Here is a 22,586-nt window from a genome sequence, read left to right as displayed (position 1 = left end):
TGTTTCGACCCTGGTTGCACTTTGAAAAAGAAAGAAAAACTTTTAAACCATGCAGAAATGCTTGCATGCTGACTTGTTTGTAGAATTCAAAGAATGACAAGCTCTCTCTGGGTTTCATAGTGACTGATTGTTCTCCATCGTTGCTTACATTCTCGTTCATCGGCATATCAGGTCAGTGACCGACTGCCGCGCTGGTTGGATCGTGTACAAACTGAAAGATTTGAGTACGTGCCTGTGAACTTGTCAGCTCCCACTCAGACTAGTTAATCTAGATGTAAATATTTCAGTTTGCCATCACAGCTGTGACAATAAATGCCTGTCATGCCAACACTTCCACTTCCTGTCAGAGAGTGAGTCACACATGGCCGGGTTTCATTGTACATTTTTCAGTAATATTACAGCCACTCAGCACAACTGAAGCAGAGGAGATATTGTGTGATGTTTTTAATCTCTTCTAAATGAAATAAAGACAAACTTTACATTTTTAATGGTGAAAAATTTATTGAACTTAACACTGACTTCCTAAAAGAGGACATAACTGATGATGAAAGAAATTAAAAATGATCCAAATTTATCAATACATCTGTCCAGGGATCAATTACATGCACATCTGAGTCAGGTCCTACGTCAGCAGCAAGCGCAGAGCTCGACTGTTGTCCCACAAAGACAAATAAACTCCTCAAATATTGATTCAACTTTCACAAACGTGTTTCATTAAATGATTTATCTGTTGATTTTAAGCTTTCCTCCGATCCCTTTGGTCTAAAAACTTTCAAAATAAAAAGTTCCTCTGTGCAAACAGCAGAGAACAACACTTGATGTGTAAACCCTATCTGACATTCATTCTCTGCCCGATAAACAGCAAGCAGTGTAAACTTGTTTTCTTCTTAATTTTTTGCAGAAGCAAATGAAATCTTGAGACCTTTTGTCCAATCGAAGATTCTCTTTATAATAAAGGCACGAAAGCAGCAGTAGCTGGCAAACTACATTTCTGAAAGGAACTAAAAAAACTTCTGTTTCCACATTCAATATGTTTGGCCTGGGACAAAGTCTCATTTAAAAAAAAAAAAGAAGGAAAAGAGTTGCAGTGTACTGACAGAATAAATAAACATGAAACACTCCAGAGGTTCTTCTGATCACTGAAAAAATGTGGACCAACAATCACAATCTGTCGACTTTAACTTCACATCCACCTATAAAGGGAAAACTTCATCATCAAATGTGACTAGAATCAAACACTAAAACAAAGCAAATGAAAAAGAAATGAGCCAACACTAAAAAAGCAGTTCTGCAACACTCAATGCTTTGTGGCTACTGGCTGGCACATTTAACTTAAAATTGGACAAAAACCCCCCCAAAAAACGCAGCAGCCTCCTCATTTTTGCCGTTTTCTTGAACTAAATAACTTTTACTATATCACTTGTGTGCATGCCAGTTAACCTGCTAACAGAAGAAGAGGAAAATGGAAAAGAAATAGTATATACTGGTTTGGTTTCCAATCTCATTTACGGCACGTTAATTCTATAACTTTTGCTCTGGGATACCCAGTATATGTAGATCATGTGTTGGAGGTCCCCATGGCTACATTACAAAAAGATTCAGAGAACAAATGGTCTAATAACAAAAGAGAAAAATATGTTGCTGTAAATGTGAATGTTTGAGAAAAGTGCTAAAGTGGTTTAGCAGTCATAAATTTAGCTATGGCTATCACTTTGTCCTATTGCTTTTTTTTCCTTTTTTGAGCAGCTCTGCAATTTCCCAAACCAGTTCCCGGTTGTTCAGCACATCTGCTGTCAACTGACAGAGTGAAAAGTCTGTCAGATCGAGCAACTGAACGCTCAGGGCTCTCAAACAGCACTCTGTGTGTGTCTGTATGTGTGTGTGTGTGTGTGTGTGTGTTTGGCCAAATCTACCAAAGAGCTGCTGACACAAAACCGGTCTGACCTGATCTGATTCTTATCACTGAAAGAACCGGGATCTCATCCTCTGGGATTGGACAGCTACACCCGACTTGAGGCAAATGGTATCTGCAAAAAAATGTTCTCAGTGTTTGTTTTAACCTGCTCCGAGCATTGGCGGGTTCTTTTCACACAGTTAAAGCAGACTTTCTGTAACGGCCAACTTATATAACAATGTGTGGAATATTTTGAACCACTGCAGTGATGCTCAAGAGAATTATTCTTGCAAATACCATCTCCTCATACCCAGTTTTCCTTGTGCGTGATATGAATATTATCAGTTTGAATTTACATGATGAACTGCAACATGCACTACGTATTGAGAAAACACTATACAGCAGAGGAAAATCCACACAACACAGTACTAAAGGACTTCGCATAAGGAGGCATGACCTGACAGAGGTAGGTAACAACAACTAAGTCCAAGATGACAAGTACAAGTCTAGCTTATAATTAAAGACTCAGAGGGAAACATTTATGAGAGGCACGACCACTCTGTACCAGAAGCTACTACAATTACAGCTCTGAAGAGGAGGCAAGAAATGTCCTCTACCACACCGCTTTGTGCTGCATGTTAGTGTTGTATTTCACTCAGTTTCCCCTCTTTGTCTGTTTAAGCTGTGGCAGCAAACTTCCACAGCGCCTCTCGTTCAAACTCCTCCATCTCCTCCTCCAGCGAGTCGCCGTCCTTCTGCCCGCCCTCTTCCAAAACGTCCACCATGTCCTCCAGGATGTCCGCCACATCCTCGGCAAAGTCGCTGAAAAGAACCCTGTCGTGGATAAATCCGCCGTCCTCAAAGAACTCCGCCGTCAGCTTCCGGAGCTTGTCTTTGCTCTCGGGCGAAGATCCCTCGAGCTTGCTCAGGTAGCCCTCCAGCAGCTCCTCGAACTCGGGCAGCTCCACCGGGTAGAGCCCCTCCTTGCCGGCGCAGTCCTCCACGGAGCTGCAGCCCAGCTGGGGGCGAACGTTGCGCCGCAGCTTCTGCTCCTGGTCTCTCCAGAAGTCGTTGTGTTTGTGCTGGTGGGGCTGACGGGGCTGCGGCTGCTGCTGCTGGTGCTGATGTTGGTGCTGATGATGGTTGTGGGAGTTCTTACCGGGCCGGCTATGCCACGGTTTCTCCTTCCTCCTCTCGTCTCTGTCCGTTTTGCGCTCATCCTTCTTCCTCTCCCACTCGTCCTGGTGCTTCCTCCAGGCCTCTTTGTGAGAGTTTTGCTTCTGAGGCTTCCACTCTTTCTCCCTCTTCTCATCCTTCTCTCTCCATCCTCCCTCCTTGCCGTGCTTCCACTCTTTCTTTTCCTCTTTCTTCCAGTGGTCATTGTTTTTGCCCTTGTTCCCTTTCCATTTGGATTCCTGTGGCTTCTTCTTACCCCACCTCTCAACTTGTTCCGAAAGCCTCTTTTGGATCTCCTCCAAATGATCCCTCACGTGTTTCCGGTCGCCTCCATCTTTCTTCATCTCCTGCAGTCTCTTTTTGCTCTCCTCAAGAAGACCTTTCTGTCTCTGGAGCTCTTCCTTCAGCCTTCCTCCCTCATTAGCGCCCTTCCTCCTCTCAGGTTCAGCTGCTTTCTGGCTCCTCTGACCATCTTTGTCACCAGGCTGAGGGGCTGAGCTGGAGGCAGCCGGGGGCATTTCCTGATCGGCTGTGAAGGATATCAGAGAGTTACTGGATTTGGTTGTTAATTAATCAGAAAGGTCAAAAGATTAGCACTCTGAGGAATCCCTTTTTATGTCATAGTAGCCATCTATATGCATGATTATCTCAATAAATATTAACTGAAATAAAAATGCAACAGCACAGATTTCATCCAATATTAACGTGTATCACATCATACCTGAGAGCTGGCTGAGCTCAGTCACCCTGGACCTCAGACTCTCCAGCTCTTTCGTCAGCTCAGGCAGCGACGACAGCTCCTCCTTCAACTTTAAGTTTTCTTTTTCCAGATCTGCTTTACCCTTTTCATCACCACTCGCTGCTACCGCCTTCAGTGCTGTGTCGAGTTCTGCTTTCTGAGACTAAGAAGTACAGAAAAATTGTTCACAATGTGCCGTTGTCAAAGCCAAAAGATTAATTGAAAACATGCAGTCTATATGTGTCCGTGCATTACAGTATTGTGGAAGGGCAAAACAACATCATTAGCATGATAAAAATGGTACACTGACCTTTAGTTGAGCCTCTAGCTGAGCGATTTGCTGGTTTTCCTGTGTCAGTTTATCCAATAGCTCTTTCATATCCTGTGGATCACTGCTAAGCCAGTCCTGGATTGAAGATCATTGGCAAATGAATAAAACACATATTTTTGAATAATCCTTTCTTTAGCATTTGTCTTTTAAGTTTTAAGACTCAAGTTTTATGTTCGTATGAGCAGTGTGTAGGATTTAGTGGCATCTAGCGGTTAGGGTGCAGACTGCAACCAAATGAATACCCGCTCCTCTTGAAGAACTACGACAGTAACGTAACACAAAAACGCAAAAAGGCCCTCCAGCAGTTCAACAGGACCCATTCTCTATGTAGATATGAAGAGCCGGTTCGAAGCTAACGAAAAGCTGCTAATTCTTAGTTTCACAAATACAATACCACTCAAAAGTTTGGGGTCACTTAGAAAAGTCCTTATTTTTTAAAGAAAGGCACAATTTCTTAACATTAAAATAACAGACATACAGTCTAGACATATTTAATGTAGCAAATGACTATTAAAGCTGGAAACGGCTGATTTTCTCATTAAATATCTATGATATATTGTCTGCCACCATCACTCCTGTGTTCCACGTTTATAGTGTTGAAAGGCTGATTGATCATTAAAACACCTGAGCGTTATGTTAGCACAGCTGAAAACTGTTTTGTGCTGATTTGAGAAGCAATAAAACAATCCCTCCTCAGGCTGGTTGAGTATCTAGAGGTTAAGTTGGAGACCCTTGTCAATGTCTTTACTATATTTTAGATTCATTTTGTAACTCATTTCATGAATACGTTTTCATGGAAAACAACTGACGTTTTCTGGGTGACCCAAACTTTTGAGCACTAGTGTCACTGTGAGTGTTATATTCCATTTCAGCCCATATATTCCCATAAAATTCCACACACTGCTCCTTTAAATGCTACGCTATAGAAACACACTGGAAAACAAACAAACAGAAATTACATGAGAGACACTAGAAACAGACCTGGCTTTGTTCTCCATCACTCAGCTCAGAGGCGTCAAAGTCACCTGCCAGAAAAGAAAAAAAAAACATCCTTCAAACAAGTCTTACAACACACACTTTTATTGACACATGGCTGCCAAGTTGTCGTACAACTACATAAGATGCTTCTGTTGTGAAGTGCCGACATTGAGTGAACAGAAACTATTTATTTAGGCAGCATTTTTTCAATTCCTTTAAAAAAACAACTTTTTTTGCAGAACCAAGCAAGTAGCAAGCAATAGTTTTGTTTCTCCTCAACTTAAGTGCCTTAAACATCCAGTGTGTCCTTCCAAACGATGATGAAGAGTGCTATGCGTGTTATTTGCCATTTTCTGCTGCCACTGCATGAAGTGTCAGGCCAGATAAGTGTTTGGACAAGCTATTGAGCGTTAGCCAGTTAGTGCAGAAGCTTGCACTGCTGTCTTATCTTTAGTTCTGGACCTACCATTATTCAGGTCAGAGAGGAAACCTGTTGACACAGTACAGCTTAGTCGACAAGATCTAAAAACAGACATCCACCTCCTGCTGACAGCTGCACATAAATGTGCTTGTGTAATTCATAAATACTGGCATATTGACAATAAACCATACAACTGGCAAACCTTTGATGTAACAGGTATAAACAGGTGTTTTATATATCCTACGACGTTTCTAACACAATCATATTATTATGTAAATAATTTAAACACAATTTCAGTCTTGCTGTTAATGACAGTAACAAATAGTGCCTCCTACTGTATCCGACATTGAGAAAAGCGGAAGCAAGCTAGCAGGCTTAGTTATGCGTTACAGGAACTCACCTGAGAGGAAGAGGGAACCTAAGAAGAGCAGGATCAGAGAACCCACAATGCATTTGTTCAAGGAGAACCATGGCTTTTCCTCCTTCTTCTCAGCCAGCTTGAATTCCACTTCCTCTTCATCATCTTCCTCATCTGATGTTCTTGGTCGTGGCGCCTCGAAGGAGGGGACGTTCCTCCTCCTCAGGCCTTCGTCGAAGCTGCCTGTGTCGCCCAAATCAAAGCTGCCGGATGGTTCTACAAGAGGAGAAAAGATCCTGAACATGAGAAAAGCAAAGGCAACGCAGCAGAGGCCCGTCACATTTTATGAAGTGTTCTTCAGAGAGAAGATGACACCGAGCCTAAAGTTAAACCACATGTATTCAAATGTGGCCCAGATTCACTTCAACAAATCATCTCGACATGTTTGGCTGCAAAAGTGTCAGAACCAAAATCATAATTATCTGCTGGCAGACTGCCTCACACAAATTACCGAAATCTAAAGTGAATACACGAACAGCAAAACACAACAGTGTGTAAACAGAATGTAAAAACAAAAAAGTCAGAGCTGCTCGTGGAAATGGATGACATTTTCTCACTAAATTACAACAACAGTAATTTCATGCATGAGGGTTTCTTCATTTTCTCAGCAGGGTGTGCGCCTTCCCCGTCATACTGATAAATCACTTTCCAGATGCTAGCGTGACACAGATAAGAAACATGTTAACCAATTCTTCGGCAAGAGGACTCTCATTTTCTGCTTCTATTGACTAGTGCTAATTACAAAGAGCTGTAAACCACTTACTTTGCTCAAGGCTGCGTTTCCAGCAGGGCCTTAGACCCCCAGGGGCCCACAAAAGCCCTAAGTTTACTGTGTAGCTGTTGGTTTAGGGTAATATGATCAATTGGAACTTTGTTTGGGGATAAGCGCAACTAAAGCACATTACAAGCTGGAATGATAAGCGCCTGCCTCAAGGCCCTGCAGTGAAGAGGAGGTCTGTGTCCAAATCTAGATAAAAGATCTCATTACTTAAGACAATATTGTGCTTATATGACGGATATTCTTAAATCAGTTTTGTGTTCGATCGTGTTACATTACAGCATATCTGTTGCTATGTATCATTCCAGCAGAGAAAAAAACAATACACACAGAATGAGAGAAGCGTATAGTGGAAGCCAAACAACTTATTTTGCTCCGGGGCCTGACAGCAGGTTTCTAAGCATGACTTTACTACAGAAGGGACTCTGCTGCTGTTTATTTCTGAAACTTAGGTGTTGAGAAATTTCTTTCCTTGTTTTGTTCTATTGCATTTTTTTCTTTCATCATAACTTTCATGTCTGGAATTTGTATTCTTCTGGTATTATGCTTTTTTCTTTTTCTTCTTTTGTCCAGCCAGTAGCAAAGCATGACAACAGTGCTGTCTGCTTGTTCAGCAACTTTGTTTTTTAATGAACATGTCTTTCTCTAGCTCAGCTAACAGAAGGCAAAAATGTTTAATCATGTAAAAGTTGTGTATATAAAAATTTAGAAGATTGTATCATGCTATTGATCAGAGCATCCATCTCTCATTGTTTCATCTGGAGGATATTTGAAGGCCCGAAGAGGTATAAGCATCCAACAAAAAACAATAATTAAAATTAATGTAACACTTAGAATGACTGCCTCGCAGTTGCAGCTTACATCTATGTCTGTCCAAACTCATAAAGACCAGAAAAAGTGCTTTTGCACACATCATAATGTCAAAGTGAAGTTGACCTTTGACCTTCTGGATGTAAAAGGTCCTCTCTTCATTTTAATCTATAAGATATTGGCGTCAAATTTTGTCTTAACGAGAGATGAATTCTTGTGGCTAAAGCTTTTGGTGATGTCATGGTGAGCTTGCCACCAGATTTGAATCAGTTCAGGTAGAAATGTGTGCTAAAATTTGAATTTGAAGTCATTGGCTGCAGGGACTCTTTTGGTATCGTGTTGAAACCTAGAAACCAAGATATTGTCTCCAGGCACTGCTGTAGCAGGCACAAATGCATACAAATCCTCAATAATACTCCACAGTTCATGAACTGACTTTCTCTAAATTTTCTCCTCCTCCAATATAAAGATCACTGTGGTTCCACTGCCTGATTTATCATGCATGCATTACCATAAATACTCCTGTAGATTGATCCCATACCTTCTTCTTCTTCTTCTTCTTCTTCTTCTCTCTCATCTTGGGTCACTGTCTCAGACGGCTCCATCTCCTCCTTTTCCATACCTGCCTCCTCCTCTTCCTGCTCCTCTGTCTCTACTGAACCAACAGTCTCTGGTGCAGGACTATCATTGATGGGGCTCTCTGTCACCAGGCTCTCTGGGACTTGGCTTGGCTGCTCTGTACTCTCTGTAGCGAAGCCAATATCAGCTTCAACATGAGAGGGAGCATCGGTGGCTGTGAGGGTCTCTGCGGGGATGTTGACCTCAGGTTCAGCAGTGAAGACAGGACTCTCCTCAGCAGGGCTGGCAGGAACATCATCAGGCGTGTCTAGCACTTCTTCTGCAGAGACGGGGATCTCAGTCAGGGGAGCGGAGCAGCACTCCTCCGGCTCATCTGTCAGGAGTTCAGCAGTGGGAATATCAAGTGGAGTCCCCAAATCAATGTTGGTGACAAAGGGTGTGGCCCCGAGGTGCTCATTGTCACTGGGGGAGCTGGTCACAATATCATGGATGACTGGAGCCTGACTCTCCAGGTCGAGGTCCGGAGGATCGAGTAGGCTGGGGGGGAGAGGACTCATCCGGGATGGACTAGATGGGATGGGACCCAAACTGGAGTCTGGAGAGGTCTCTTGACACACCTAGAAATAAAGGTAGGGAGGGAGAAATCACCTGTAAATACCTCCATTGCAATCAAGGTGTTATTTAACAAACAGGTGCTACGATTTTTTTGTTAAGCAGAACCATTTTCCCTCCGTCTGTTTTGTTCAGAGCACTTCTCTTTCATTCAATAACTTCCTGTGCTGCCCAGAGCAAGGTTTTCAAAAGAACAGGTCTCAACTTCTCAAATTACTGTGCGCTGGGCGTAGGCATTGTAAGACTGAGGCGGTTTTCCAGTAACCTCAATGAAAACTAAAGTCAGGCTACTTTCACTGAACTCATGCGACATAAATCACCCAATGTGGTTCTCAAACATGGGTGCAAAACGCTAAAATTTAGGGGCCTCTAGATTCAGAAATACAGGCAACCAAGGCGGGAATATAAAGTTGATGTTGTAGATCTGAATAGTTTTATTTCAAAATTGGACTGCACCTATGCATTACATGAATGTCGTCATAAAATAACAATGTAGATGTCCTATAGAGGGATTTTTTTTAATGTGTGTACCAACCTGATGGCCTTCTTCAGACAGGACAGTTTCTACTGGAATGTCACTTGCAGCAGCTCCTGAAATATCATTTACACAATGTCAAAAACTAAAATATGAAACCAAACAAACAGGTTTAAAAGTAGCCCCTTTGCTCTCATTTTTTTTAAATTAAAATTTGTCATAACCCTAGTTAGTAGCCAAATACCTGTCACATCCTCTGAGAGACTCGGGACGTCACCCAGGCTCTCAGTGCCGTCGTCTACTGGCCCGACATTCTCAACAGCAGCTTCCTGTGGAGACAGAAGATCCGGGGAGATCAGGCTTCCTCCGGGCATTTACATTAACACCTATAATGCTCTCGTTGGTAACACTGCACTTGCACTTTACAGCACACCCTGTACAGACAAGCATGCACATGCATGTAAGCCGAGGCTGGGAAAGTTACTGTTTATGACCTGTTACTGAAGTTGAATCGTGGGATATTTTTACTTGTAACAACAAAGTAGATGCTTAGTCTGATCTCTCCTATAATCACTTCTAATAAAAGCAACAAATTACAGGTAGATCAGGCTCTGCAATCAAGGTTTGTTTTTTTGTCTCCCACTTCTGAAATCTATGTAGCACGCTTCAGAATTACAACATTGTGTCAGTGGTACCAGACATTAGAACAATGGAATATATCATGTTTAATAACTTCATTAACTAACTGCTTTTTGAAAATGTCTTAATATAAGAGAAACATATCTGCCATGATGGGAAGTGACCTGAATCTTTTCCCTGCCGCAGCAAAAATGTATTTTGGCATGTGGTAATTTAATTCCATGAGTTAGACCCATCTGTATATTCAGCTGTCATATTTAGTCTACTATCATTGATAAAAATAGTGTGAACAAAATATGCAGGAGCACCACTAACTACAGACTCAATCACTATAAGCATCATAAAAGCAGGATTTAGTGCAGGGTTGCTTGGATTCACTTTAATTAGATGTACCTGCTAAACTGGCAGTATAGTGTATATCAATATATGAGGACGATCTTCATTATATATAAACATTGATAAACATTATACATGTCTTCGTCCAAAAATGCCTAGTCTTAATACAGACATGCATCTGTGCAAAAATACCTGCACAGAGTTGAAATACACGGCTGGGTGCAAGTGCGGACATGCCACAGTTTAAATGCCCTGTATTCATGAGCAAAGGAAAATGGGGACTCTAAGTTTTAGTTTTCTGAGCTTGTTCTCTGTCATACCTCGGGGGAGAGGAGGGTCCAGCTGTTGGTGGAGGAGCCGCTGCTGCCTGTGCTGTTGCTGTTGTCAGACATCGCCCCCTTCAGGCTCAACTTGGCACAGCACGGTGCAGACTCAAGCCTTATGATTTTCTGCAGACGACGACAGGAACAACGTGTCTTCATTATTGAACATGTCTGATGCACACACAACATGCCCTGTGGGAGTTAACTGGATTACCTAGATGTAATAATAGGCCTGTAATATGGTTGGCAGCACTGATATAGGGAGGCTAATAGCTAGCGTTATAAGTATGCACAGTTCTGAGCATGGCAATACACACAAAATGGCAAACTAGTCTCATTTTCTGCAATATGTTGACGGTGATTATGCAAATAGTCCAAGAGGACACACTTATGCAATGATGTTGCAGTTTGGGACCTGATTCCCCGCACTCACACGGGAATAAAGACCAGATTGTCGTGGATACAAGTTATGTAACGGTGTGTTGGCATCCATAATATATACTGCTGCGCAGTTTAAAAAGGGTTCAGTCAGAAGAAACAGGAATCTCCTGCTTGTATTCATCGCCGCAGCTATTCCTAGCCAACCATTCATTCAGATCCATCCAGCCCAGGCAATCTGTGAGCCTGTTAAATTACCAAAAATGGTCAAACCAGAGACACGAGCAGCCCATTGATCCAAACACGAGCAAACAACGGTCAATACTCACCTGTCGAGCAACACTGCGTGCGCTAAGCTTCAGTTTAGCACAGATAAGAAGGAGAATTAAGGGGCTTTAGTTGTTGTAGCAACCAATTTCAGGGTTCACTCATAATGGTAAACAAAGGATGGCAGGCTGAATATTCCCACTCCCACTCTTCCGCGTTCTCACTCAGGCCCCGCTGTGCGCGAGCGCTTCAAACACCTGCTCCAGTCTATGAATTCAAGACAAAATGAGAAGTTTTATTTACCCAATTTGTTTACACCTCAGTCGCTCGCTGTTTTTCCTTCAAAACGTTTTGTTTTTTAGTAAGAACAAGGCTCCTCTCTTCCCGTGAACTTGGGAACTTTGGGAATTCCAAGCTGCGTCACGTCGACCAAGGCACCTCTCGTCCAATGGGATTTCAGGAGAGGCCACGGAGCTCCCGCCCCTGAACCACGGCTTGACCAATCAGATAGAAGTGTCGTGTCAGGAGAAAACGACGCACAACCCAGTTTGATTGACGCCCGCAGGTGAAAGTGGCAGGTGATGGACGCTGATCCTTTTTAATAATACAACTTCATGTGTGAACCTAACCCTCAAGATGCATGCGTGCACACACATATATATACAGGAGGGAGCGGCTTCAAGGACCAGCCGCGTACTGACACGTCTGCAGAGTTATATTTGAACTGCGGGACTTACCAGAGTGGACAACCCCTTTACTCAGGTTGCTCCACTGTGGTCATGGATTTCATCATCTGGCTCCTTTTTCTCTAAAATTAGTCTGTTAACTGTTTTGTCTGTGATAGGCATATGTAATTTAACACTTCTGCACATCTGAAATCAGAACCCACACAAACACCTTCAAAAAGAAGTTTGTATTTCCAGTTAGATTAGCCTGTTGATATGATTTCAGTGGTGGGTGAAATGAGGATTTATCCTGCTTCTAAATAAAAGTATTACCTTTCATAGTTTTATTATTAATTGGTAAATAATTTCATTTTGCAGCTAGTCAAGGTGGTGTAATCTGCAACAGTACATCACTTTCCATGATTATTGTATTTTCTAGGCCTATGCAAACAATCTGCAATTAGCTTGTAACTTTCAAAATATTATATATGGGTAAAATGTACAATATTTTCTAATAGAATGAGGTAGAAGGAAAAGAGTACTTCATACCTGAGTTGAATAAATGTCCATAGTTTCTTTCCACTGTTGGTAGTTGGCTACAGAGAGCTCAGTGACAGGAAATTATTAGGCTTTTTATTCCTTTACTGTGTAATGTCACAAATTCAGACTCTATCAATTTCAACACTTTTGTTTTACTCAATGAGTTATTAGAAACAAATGCTTTTGGATGGGTCAAAATAAAATGCATCATTGCACATATCCCATAGATTAGATTGTGATTGGCGTGATTGTTTTTAGTTGTTTTCATATTGATAGTTTTCTGTTTCTGTTATTTTATGTAAAGTGCCTTTGATTTTAAAGCACTATGCAAATATATTTTGTTGTTATCATTATTATTAGATTCCTATTTCTGTCAATAACATTTAGTCATTTAGCAGACATTTAGTCATTTAGTTTTTATCCAAAGAGACTTACAGGGGAAAAAAGGGGAACAACAAATGTATAGAATTATTCTCAATCTTCATTATATGCTGAGTGTGTAAATTTAAGCAATATTTTAAGTTATAGCAGTTTGTGATTAAGATAACATGAATTCATAATAGCCTGTTCAGATTGCCATCCTGAGGAACAGGTTTTCAGGTGATTTTCAAATTAAATTTATAGTGTAAAGACATAAGGGTCAAGGCAGAAATTTATTAAGAAATTTCATCAGTGGATAGTAAAAAAAACAACGTTTTTTTGCTGTTTGGAAGTCATGTTACCCGTTCTGGCTCTTGGCTTTTTCAACTGATTTATGTCTGATGTCTGGTTTATTCATAATCTTTTACCCCCTCCTCTTAGAGGAAGCCTGGCCTATCCCAGCAGTGCCAGTGTCTGTACCGGTAGGACTAGAGCATTTAATAGTCCTAGGAGACAGCAGTTAAGAGAGACAGCCTTTGGTCAATCTGCTTTCTAGATTAAAGTAGTAAGGAAGTGAAGGAAGGAAGTGTTCCATATCTACAAACATTAGATACTCTGGAGGTCTTGCAGTGTTTCAAACCAGCCTTAATCTTTGGCTAAAGTCAGCACAACCACTCCCACCACCAATGATTGCCACATATTTATTGTACGTATCATATCTTATATGTGTAATCTCACACTGACAGATTTTTATGTATTGTGCTGTTTAATGTGGGGCTACACGGTGGTGTAGGGCAAGAGGGTCGCTGGTTCGCCTCCGGCCTGCGGCTCTTCTGTGTGGAGTTTGCATGTTCTCCCCGTGTCAGAGTGGGTTCTCACCAGGTACTCCGGCTTCCTCCCACAGTCCAAAAACATGCACTTAGATTTGATTGGTGACTCTAAATTGCCCGTAGGTGTGAATGAGAGTGTGATTGTCTGTCTCTATGTGTGACCCTTGCAATAGTCTGGAGACCTGTCCAGGGTGTACCCCGCCTCTCGCCCAATGTCTGCTGGGATTGGCTCCAGCCCCCGCGACCCGAGTGCGGATAAGCGGTTAAGGGTAATGAATGAATGTTAAATGTGTTTTTTCTCAGGTTTTGCTTTGGTTGTTTGTTTGTTTTTGCCAACCTGCACAAATCAGCTGCTAGCTAACTATGGTGCAATTACTTTTGATTGTGAACTGTTCCTGCAAAATTAAACAATGCAATAAAAAAACAAATAAACATAAAACAGTGTCAAAATCATGGACGTGTGGCCACAAGGCAAGTTAGAACTAGGACTTTATTTCTGCAAAAGATAATACAGGGAGAATATCTGGGTCACATGTTATGCAACAGCTTTAAAGTATGTCATGTTTGGATCATTGTGTTTTTCCAGGCCTGCTTGAAGTTGTGTGTTGTGCATTTTTCCACTAAACTGACCAATCAGGAGCCCCTTTAGCGAATACGACGATTTCCTGCGACAGACTGAACCGACCAATGGTGAACGAGTTCTCTGGATGGATTGACCAATGGGAAGAGACGAGGTCTATTTGAACGGTGTAAAGCGGGCTAGCAAACATTCGAGAGGGAAACAAAGAAGGGTGAACATCTTACAACTTCTGGACTCCCAAAACTGGAATAACTGTCTTTTTTTCTGGTCAGGATACTTTGGCAATCATACAAGGTAACTTTAAAGCATCATTGATTGCGTCACACAATATCAAAAACATACTTTAGCGTTTACGTAAGTAGTTAAAGATAACGGTTGTCGGCTAACTTAAGCGACGTTAGCTTAACTGTTAGCCACACTCGCTTATCGAGCCAAACTGAAGCCTGCTGCCACGTTGCCCAATAAAAAATCGTCTGATTTGCTTTATTACTGATTCTGATTGTTCACTAATATTGAAAATTTCCCTACCAGGTATCCATCATGTCTCACAAACAGATCTACTACTCTGATAAATATGACGATGACAAATACGAGTACAGGTGTGTATGACTCATGTTTATTCAGCATTTAAATTCTCTTTGTCAGCCTGCCATCGTTATTCTATAACGATTTTAGCAAGTTGGCATCGTATAGAAACTGTCATTAGTTATGTAACACGATGTCATAATCTTTATAGGGTTATCAATTTCCCTGTTAATATCCGCCCTCATTTTCCACAGACATGTGATGCTTCCCAAAGACATTGCAAAGCGTGTACCCAAGACCCATTTGATGTCGGAGACCGAGTGGAGAAATCTTGGGGTGCAGCAGAGCCAAGGATGGGTGCATTATATGATCCACCAGCCAGGTAATATAATCATGTTTCAAGGAATAGTATTTTCATCTCCTCACTGTATACAGTTTGTGAACAAAGCAGTAAATATCTTGTCTTGATTGCTTTCTGATGAATATTGTTTCCTTGCATTCTCTGTTATCATGCCAATAATACACAAGACATACCTGTGAGCCCCATACAGTCTATGGGCCTGACAAGCATGTCTTGTATATTATTTGCATGTTACTTTTTATAACAATACAGTCTATGATGGGGCCGTACACAAAATAACCATGAAGCTTGTAGCTATAGATAAGTATCTCATAGGTTTCACAGTGCACAGTGTCATTACTCATGATCAGTCACAAGGCTTTGGTTATGAACAAGTGATCAGATCTAGATAACAATGTTGACATTCATCAAAAGTATGTTAAGTCTAGATAGATTGAAGGTCGAGCGTATAAAACTGCTTCTGTATTATAAATGATTTGTCTGCAGGGCACCCTAACTCTGTAAGAGAAACATTTGTTTTATAGTTTTCATGCATTAAATTTGTATTTACAAAATTGCGAACATAAGCTGAAACTAACCGGGCACATGATATGTTTATACATCTCTCATTTGTGTTTAACTGAACTTGTCCACTGTGAGTGTCCCATGTTTGTGTGTTATGGCCCTCTTTGCTTTAGCTAGTACATTTGTCAATAAGGGGACTGCCTCGTCTTGATGTCTTTGAGGCAGAAGATGGGGGATGCAAAGTCTCATGTGGGGGTTTGATGTTAGATCGGATTAAATTGCACTTTTTTGGAAGAGACGTTAAAGATTAGTGGTAGACGTGGTTAGTTTCAATAGACTACCACAAGCATATGGATGGCGAGTGCCAAACCCAGCCCCACCCTTCATTCATAAATAACGTAATAAGAGTCACAAGAGTCAGGTTTCCCTACAAGAAATCAAAGCTTCACAATAAGTATCATTATCACTGCTTATATAGAAGAGGTCCAACAAAGAATAATTTTCATTATTGATCAATATGCCCATCACTTTATCGTTTAATTATTGTCATTAAAATGTCAGGAAATTCTGTGTAATTTCCCAGAGCCCAAGGTGTTTTCATCAAATCATATATTTTATTCAATCATCCAATTGAACAGTTCAAAAAATCCAAAGCTATCCAGTATATTGTCATGTATGACAAACAAGGCATTCAATTCTCACCTTTTTTAAGAAGCATGAAAAAAAACTTTTTTTTGCCTATTTTCTGTTAATTGACTTATCGTTGCAGCTCTATTATATCTTTTGTAATTTGTTTTTTCTTCCTCCAGAGCCACACATCTTGCTTTTCCGACGTCCTCTGCCCAGCAAAAAGTCATAAGGGAAATAATCTCTGGGTCCTCGGAAGATCAGTCCTACCTGCCACAGATCAACTTGTCAAAAAAGGAATCATGCTGTCAGAATAAGAAGCTCTGGTGTGGTAGGTGACTTCTAATTTGGGCTGATCATGTTGGACCTCGAGACGGACTATCACATTTATGAACAGTGGTTGCGGAATGGAGTATCCGCTGAAGGAAAAAAAAAAATACACCACCCCTCACTTGGGGAAAAGACTTCTTCATGTGTTAACAGCAACACGGCGTCTGCCAGAAAAACTCTCACATCAGCTAACACTGTCTTCTTGACTGATCTGTCCAACTTGCTGAACCTGCTTGGATATTCCAGCTTTTTAGAACATATGTTATAAGATGTGGGGAGAGAAACTTGTTCAAACATCATTCCGACAGAGTGTATTCAGGGTCAAGCTCAGGTCAAAACACCAGCCAGACAGAATAGCTGGATCCTAAATCCAGTTTGACTCTGAAACATCAAAGTGCGCTTTTAAGTGACATGTTGCTGCTTGGTTTAAATGACACTGTAAAAATGGCATTTAACACTTTTTGTCATGTTTATGAAAAGCCACACCTGAGTCACATAAGAAAGAAAAAAGTTTGAATTCCCTTTTCCATAAGAGCATATTATTAGTTCAGCCTTCTTTTTAAAGCAAATCTCTTTGATGGCTCTGATTGTACCAGTGAGCTGCTCAGTATTTATGAATGTGTTGCCCTTTCTGAAATAAATGTCAACTTTTAAATCATATAATTGTGGACTTTGGCAGTATTTGGGGTTAACAACTACTGTATTACACGAAGCCACTTGACACATGATGATGCACACGATAATACAACGAAATGACTGTTGATGGCAGACACGACCCTAAAAATGCTCTTTTAGAAAACATCTGGATCATTAAATTAAATGTTGGAAGGCCATTTGCATTTATTTCTGACTGGTTTTGAATACTACTGCATCAAGGCACTTGTTTTCTTTGTCCTACTTGTTCTGAATACTTGCACCCACTCTGACATGTTTGTTTACCTTCTGTCCTTTTTTTTTTTTTTTTTTTTTTTTACAACCACATACTGAGCTGCTCTGCTGTCACTTAAACTAAAACTTTGCCTTGAATAATTGACTTTGAATATGTGCCTTTTTTTGTAAGGTTTATTTTTGTAAGGTTCTTTGACAGAATTAGTTTTTGTGTCTTCCATGTGTAGGAGTAGAGCTGTTCTACCTTTCAGAATTATTAAAAAGAATAAATGCAATCAAATGGAAGTGATGATGCATTTAGTCTTTGATGGAACAACTGAAATGACATCCCTGTAGCTTTGTTGAATAATTTTGAAAATAACACTAGAATATTGGATTCCGACAAAGTGGAATTGATAATGCCACATTTACAATGCAACATGATGTGGCTGGATTTAAATGGAAATATTCACATAACTGTTTGCTTATTTTTGCATAATTTCTAATCTCTTTGTCAGCACTAGCAAATTTATCCAAATATTGTTTATAACAAAAAAATACATGTGATTAGTGGACAGCAGCAGAAAATTATACACCATTGCTCTTCACCATGTTTCCTCTCTCTCTCAGCTGTAAAATAAAAGGAAAATGGCACAAAAAAATGTAATGTAGGAAATGTGTCTTATGCTCTTCACAACAGCCTGTTTTCAAAATCGGACTGGTTGCACTAACAACACTTCTCACGTGCTGCGTGACATGATGCAGCCACACCGGACAGAGTACCCATTAGATAATCCAACATTCAAACACTTGACTTTTAATGTGGTGTATTCATGGTTTGAAAAGTGCTTGAAATTCGATTATAAAGGAGTCTACTTACAAACAGGTGACACCATATTAATTTATCACCTTCCTCTTGAACGCTGTCACAAAACATAATTCCAGTCGTTTGTAGCAGCGATTCTCAAAGTGGGGACTGTGGACTTTGCCACAGGGTCCCTGAGAAGGTTCATGATATACGAATATATGCATTTATGTTATAATTTGACTTTTATCAATCAATTATTTACACAAACTGTTTCCTCCATGAACTATTTTAAAGGCCCATCTTTCAATTTCCAGGCTAGGCCTATTATGCCTCTTTATTATTCCTTTTTTTGTTTATGTAAAATAATTAGAATTCACGTTTAATCTAGCCTATGTATGCACTGAGAATGAAACACTTTCCCTTGATTTGCAAGTGTGTATGTGCTGAAATGCACTTCTAATTAGCTGTTTAAAAATAGGCTACGTCAAATTACTCCAAGAAACTTACACGTGGGGTCCCTGGTGTATTGTGCATCTTGTCTTTTGCTGAAAGAAGGTATTGAGAACCTCTTGAATTATAGCACAATAACAATGACAGTGATAAAGTAGTTAAATTATCTGTATACTGTTTATAAAAATGTAACTTATCACACCCTTAAGGTGCTGAAAAAAGTTCAAATGCACCTTGAAAATGTATAAAATCTGACTCTGAAAAGCTGTAGGAACCCTATTAACCCTGCTGTGCAACGTCACATATGCCATCTGATGCTTTTATCATGAGTTTTTTCTCTGTGCCTGTAAAATATAACACTGAGTTTAATGAAAATCTGAAGGAGGTTCACACACATGGCCACAGAAAACCCAATCGAGAAATTCAAACAATTATTTAAAAGGTTATTTCAGCATTTTGAGACAACTTTGCAATTAGAGTGCTGTGTAAGAGCTGCAATGATTTGTCAATTAATCCATTAGTCAACTACCAGAAAAATAATCAAATGCTTTGATAATCGTTAAAGTTTTTTTTCATGCAAAATGACAGAAAATGCTATTCTTGGCCTCTCAGCTATGGAACTTTCCTGCTCTTCTGTTTTAGATTATGTTAAACTGAATATCTTTGGGTCTTGGACTGACAAAATGAGACATTTAAAGACAACCTTGGACTTTGAGTAACTGGGAATTAGTTACTGGCTAACTGGGACATTTTTTACTATTTTCTGACATTTTATAGACCAAACAATAAAAAGATTATTCTAGAGTATAATCGGCAAATTAAACGATAATTAATTAATTAATGGCTAGTTGTAGCCCTGTGTAAACACCAGTTCTTCATCATTCTGACCTTATTCTGACTTCAGATCCAGTTGGCATCACTCATTAAAGCAATTCACAGAAAATTAAACTACTAAAAAGCAGAAGTAACAACAGATCTTTGGCATTCACACTTGCTCTCCTTATTTTGACACGGACATATTAATTTCCTGTATGACCCCAGACACGACAAGCAGTTTATTCACAGCTTCATTAAAACTCAACATGCGAGTTTCTGGAGTTGAGAACGAGCCAAAACTGTTGTAAAATTACCATGTGTGCGATAATCAGGTGTTGGAGCTCATCACCTTAGTGGTATAATTTAACGATCCCTGCTGGGATAGAGCTGCGCTCTGATAATATGTGCAGGGGTGTGTGCCAGACCCACACGCTTCATGGATGTGTGATATAATGGTACACAGTTGGTGTTCATCCAGTGGCACCGTGATGCTGCATCTGTTGTCTGGCACTGTGACTGGACTCTTGTTTTTCTTATTAGCTGCCCGTAATATTGCCAATCTAACAATTCCAGTGTCCCCCATTTCATGTGTAATATGGGTCTCATCTACCGGTAAATGTCTCTGCGAGCTTAATGGACAAAATGTTTTACTGAATGGGCGAGTCGTTATGATGGCGTACGTGCATAAAGGGAGAGGCAGCCGCAGCATCTGCCACACATTTAAAAGTTCTACTTGGTGTAAACGACTGGCGGATTATTGCCCTACAGAGGGTTTAATGAACAGGAAATAACAAAGACACAGTGAGATTGGATCATTCAGAGACTTTTTAACAGAATTCAGCTTTTTGTAAATTAAGTTTTGTTCTCTAAGACCTACAATATAAAGTTATGGAGCCTCATGGAATCATTTTAATCCTACTTTATTTATGAACTAACTTTGGCTGCAACTAGCAACATAAACATTACACCAGTGAATGGGACTACGGTTGACTATACTATCGGTGTGTAGTTTATTTCTCTTCTTTTGTCCCTTTCAAGGCAATGTTTTGATGTACAAAATAAAAAAGGAGAGAAATAAACTACTTATTTGCCCTGCAAGGACATTTTTTTTGCTAGAGATTATTTTCTTGAATTATCTCAGTTTATAAAATGACCCAAGTTAACTTTTTTTAAATGTCTTGTTTTGTCTGACCCACAACCAAAACAAAAAAGATTTTCAGTCTATTATCAGAGAAAATGAGCAACTATTCACATTTAAGAAGCTGGGGCATCTTTGCAGAAAATAAAAGTCAAGTTATTGTTGCTTTTGTCTGAATCGACCAATTGTTTCAGGTCAAGGCAAATTTCACATACAGAGCGTTTGGAAATGTTCCAAATCCCAAGGTGCTAGCACAAAAAAACACACTTAAACACACATACTGTACATATATAGGTGCATCTTAATAAATTAGAATATCATAGAAAAGTTTATTCATGTCAGTAATTCAATTGAAAAAGTGGAAATAACACATTATTAAGATCCATTACACACAGAATGAAACATTTCATGTCTGAATTAATTTAATTTCTTGTAATTATCATGATTATGGCTTACATTTAATTAAGACCTAAAATTCAGTGTCTCAAAAAAAAAAAAAAATTCCAAAAGACCAATTGTAAAAAGTATGTTTAGTATGGAAATGTTGGCCTCTGAAAAGTATGTCCATCTATATGAACTCAATACTTGGTTGGGGCTATTTGACTTGAACTACTGGAAATGTACTTTTCCATGATATTCTAACTTATTGAGATGCACCTGTATACGAAAACCCAGAAAAATCCAACATAACTACAAAAATAGTCAAATAAGGAATTAAACAGAAGTAAAACAGTGAGATAATCTTCCATTCCAAAGCATTAGAGCAATCTCCTTGGGTTATTCATTATTGCATATATATGCATTATGATAATTAAAAAAAATTCCTAGCTCATAATTAATATTCAAAGTAATACAGGTGAGCATACATTTAAAATCTTCTGAATTTGGTGTGGCCTTATCTACAAAACAGTTTTGCAGTCCGACACTGTCAAAAAACCCTGTTGAAAACACAAATTCAGAGCAATCAAAATTTTGTTTTAATTTAGACAGACTCCTGCTTTTACATGTTTTACTTTGCATGATGCAGCCTTACTCCTCTAAGCTTTTTATCCTGTTAAGCTGCTCATGTTTTGTCTTTCTCTCATTCTAAATTGTCACCTTTGTTGTTTTATTTGTTGTTTTAATGGCCAATTTAACACCAGGCCAAGGGACAACAGTTGAAGATTTGCCTTTTTGGTTAACACTGGCACATTTACAGTGATGCTAATCAACGAGTATTGTCCCTGAGAATAAATGAATACATGAAAGGGGATGGTTGCTAAATGATTCATGTCTTATTCAGTAATTTGTCTTTGAAAATTGTGTGCTTTTTATGGTCTTAGAATATGTAAATCAAAGAAAATATTTAGTTTGCCAGCATGTCCAGTTGCCTGCGGCTGAATGTGTCGAGAGATTAATAATCAAAGTGAGACAAAATATAATCCGTTCAATGCACAAATTAAATCCCACGTTCAAATAAGGCAGGATATAAAAAACATAAAATAAATCCCTCTGTGGCACAATAGTTTTCACACTTTGGCCTGTGGAGGGCAGTGCAACACAACTGTGCAAATAGGAGACAATATGCATTAATTTAGGTGTCTTTTTGCATATATGCTGCATGGAACACAAAATGTAAGAACAATATTTATGACTCTGTTTTACATTTAGACTGAATCTGCACTTTCTCTTTGTCTCATGGAAAACCCTTTCTATAATGTGTCTTGCTCTGATCTAACAAAAGCAAATCACTCAGTCTGTGTGTCCCAGATGCACGCAGTGGGCGCAAACGGGCTCATGGAGACACTCAGACACTGTGGGTAGTAACTGCACAACTTTGGAAGTCAGAGGTAATGGGGGGAAGAAAATGTTTTGTGAATCACAGGGAGATTTCTGTCAATTTCTGGGAAAAATAAAATGTTGCCGAGGTAATCACTGGGCTGTGATGGTCAGCAATCTGTGCCTCCTGCTGAGATCCAGAGATGTGTGGTGGGCAGAATAAGATGTTTGACGCCTTAAGGTGGAAAAAAACCTTCAGCGTCTGTCGGATGA

At 39.8% G+C, this 22,586-nt stretch overlaps 2 protein-coding genes across 4 annotated transcripts; one reads left to right on the top strand and one right to left on the bottom strand.

Annotated features, from left to right (window-relative positions):
• Positions 1 to 475: 475 nt before the first annotated feature.
• Positions 476 to 11,792, bottom strand: pbxip1a (pre-B-cell leukemia homeobox interacting protein 1a). Of its 3 annotated transcripts, none has more exons than XM_059349977.1 (11): positions 11,458 to 11,792; positions 10,507 to 10,635; positions 9,456 to 9,540; positions 9,272 to 9,327; positions 8,087 to 8,741; positions 5,940 to 6,173; positions 5,585 to 5,608; positions 5,122 to 5,165; positions 4,120 to 4,215; positions 3,792 to 3,972; positions 476 to 3,599 (listed from the first exon to the last, which is right to left on the bottom strand). In XM_059349977.1, exons 2-11 carry the CDS (start codon positions 10,576 to 10,578, stop codon positions 2,572 to 2,574), a joined length of 2,475 nt encoding a protein of 824 aa, XP_059205960.1. In that variant the 5' UTR covers positions 10,579 to 10,635; positions 11,458 to 11,792; the 3' UTR covers positions 476 to 2,571. The 3 variants fall into 3 exon arrangements, with proteins under 3 accessions (XP_059205960.1, XP_059205959.1, XP_059205958.1); XM_059349976.1 differs by lacking the exon at positions 11,458 to 11,792 and adding an exon at positions 11,217 to 11,436; XM_059349975.1 differs by lacking the exons at positions 5,585 to 5,608; positions 11,458 to 11,792 and having other exon boundaries at positions 10,507 to 10,655.
• A 2,478-nt stretch (positions 11,793 to 14,270) lies between these two features.
• On the top strand, positions 14,271 to 17,649 carry cks1b (CDC28 protein kinase regulatory subunit 1B). Its single transcript, XM_059350769.1, has 4 exons — positions 14,271 to 14,423; positions 14,661 to 14,728; positions 14,909 to 15,036; positions 16,329 to 17,649. Exons 2-4 carry the CDS (start codon positions 14,670 to 14,672, stop codon positions 16,376 to 16,378), a joined length of 237 nt encoding a protein of 78 aa, XP_059206752.1. The 5' UTR covers positions 14,271 to 14,423; positions 14,661 to 14,669; the 3' UTR covers positions 16,379 to 17,649.
• The last annotated feature ends 4,937 nt before the right edge of the window (positions 17,650 to 22,586 follow it).

The sequence above is a fragment of the Centropristis striata genome, chromosome 14, assembly GCF_030273125.1.
Source record: "Centropristis striata isolate RG_2023a ecotype Rhode Island chromosome 14, C.striata_1.0, whole genome shotgun sequence".
Classification (NCBI taxonomy): Eukaryota; Metazoa; Chordata; class Actinopteri; order Perciformes; family Serranidae; genus Centropristis; species Centropristis striata.
Note: the sequence above shows the minus strand (reverse complement) of the source record. Positions and strands in the feature narration are given on the sequence as shown.

What these genes read in the sequence shown, in the direction of transcription:
- pbxip1a (XM_059349977.1), bottom strand. Translation starts at nt 10,578, where the DNA reads ATGTCTGACAACAGCAACAGCACAGGCAGCAGCGGCTCCTCCACCAAC. An exon ending in GGACCCTCCTCTCCCCCGAG is followed by an intron (nt 9,541 to 10,506) that starts GTATGACAGAGA and finishes CTGTCTCCACAG; the next exon opens with GAAGCTGCTGTTGAGAATGT. An exon ending in AGAAGAAGAAGAAGAAGAAG is followed by an intron (nt 6,174 to 8,086) that starts GTATGGGATCAA and finishes CTCCTCTTGTAG; the next exon opens with AACCATCCGGCAGCTTTGAT.
- cks1b (XM_059350769.1), top strand. Translation starts at nt 14,670, where the DNA reads ATGTCTCACAAACAGATCTACTACTCTGATAAATATGACGATGACAAA. An exon ending in GATGACAAATACGAGTACAG is followed by an intron (nt 14,729 to 14,908) that starts GTGTGTATGACT and finishes CATTTTCCACAG; the next exon opens with ACATGTGATGCTTCCCAAAG. An exon ending in TTATATGATCCACCAGCCAG is followed by an intron (nt 15,037 to 16,328) that starts GTAATATAATCA and finishes TTCTTCCTCCAG; the next exon opens with AGCCACACATCTTGCTTTTC.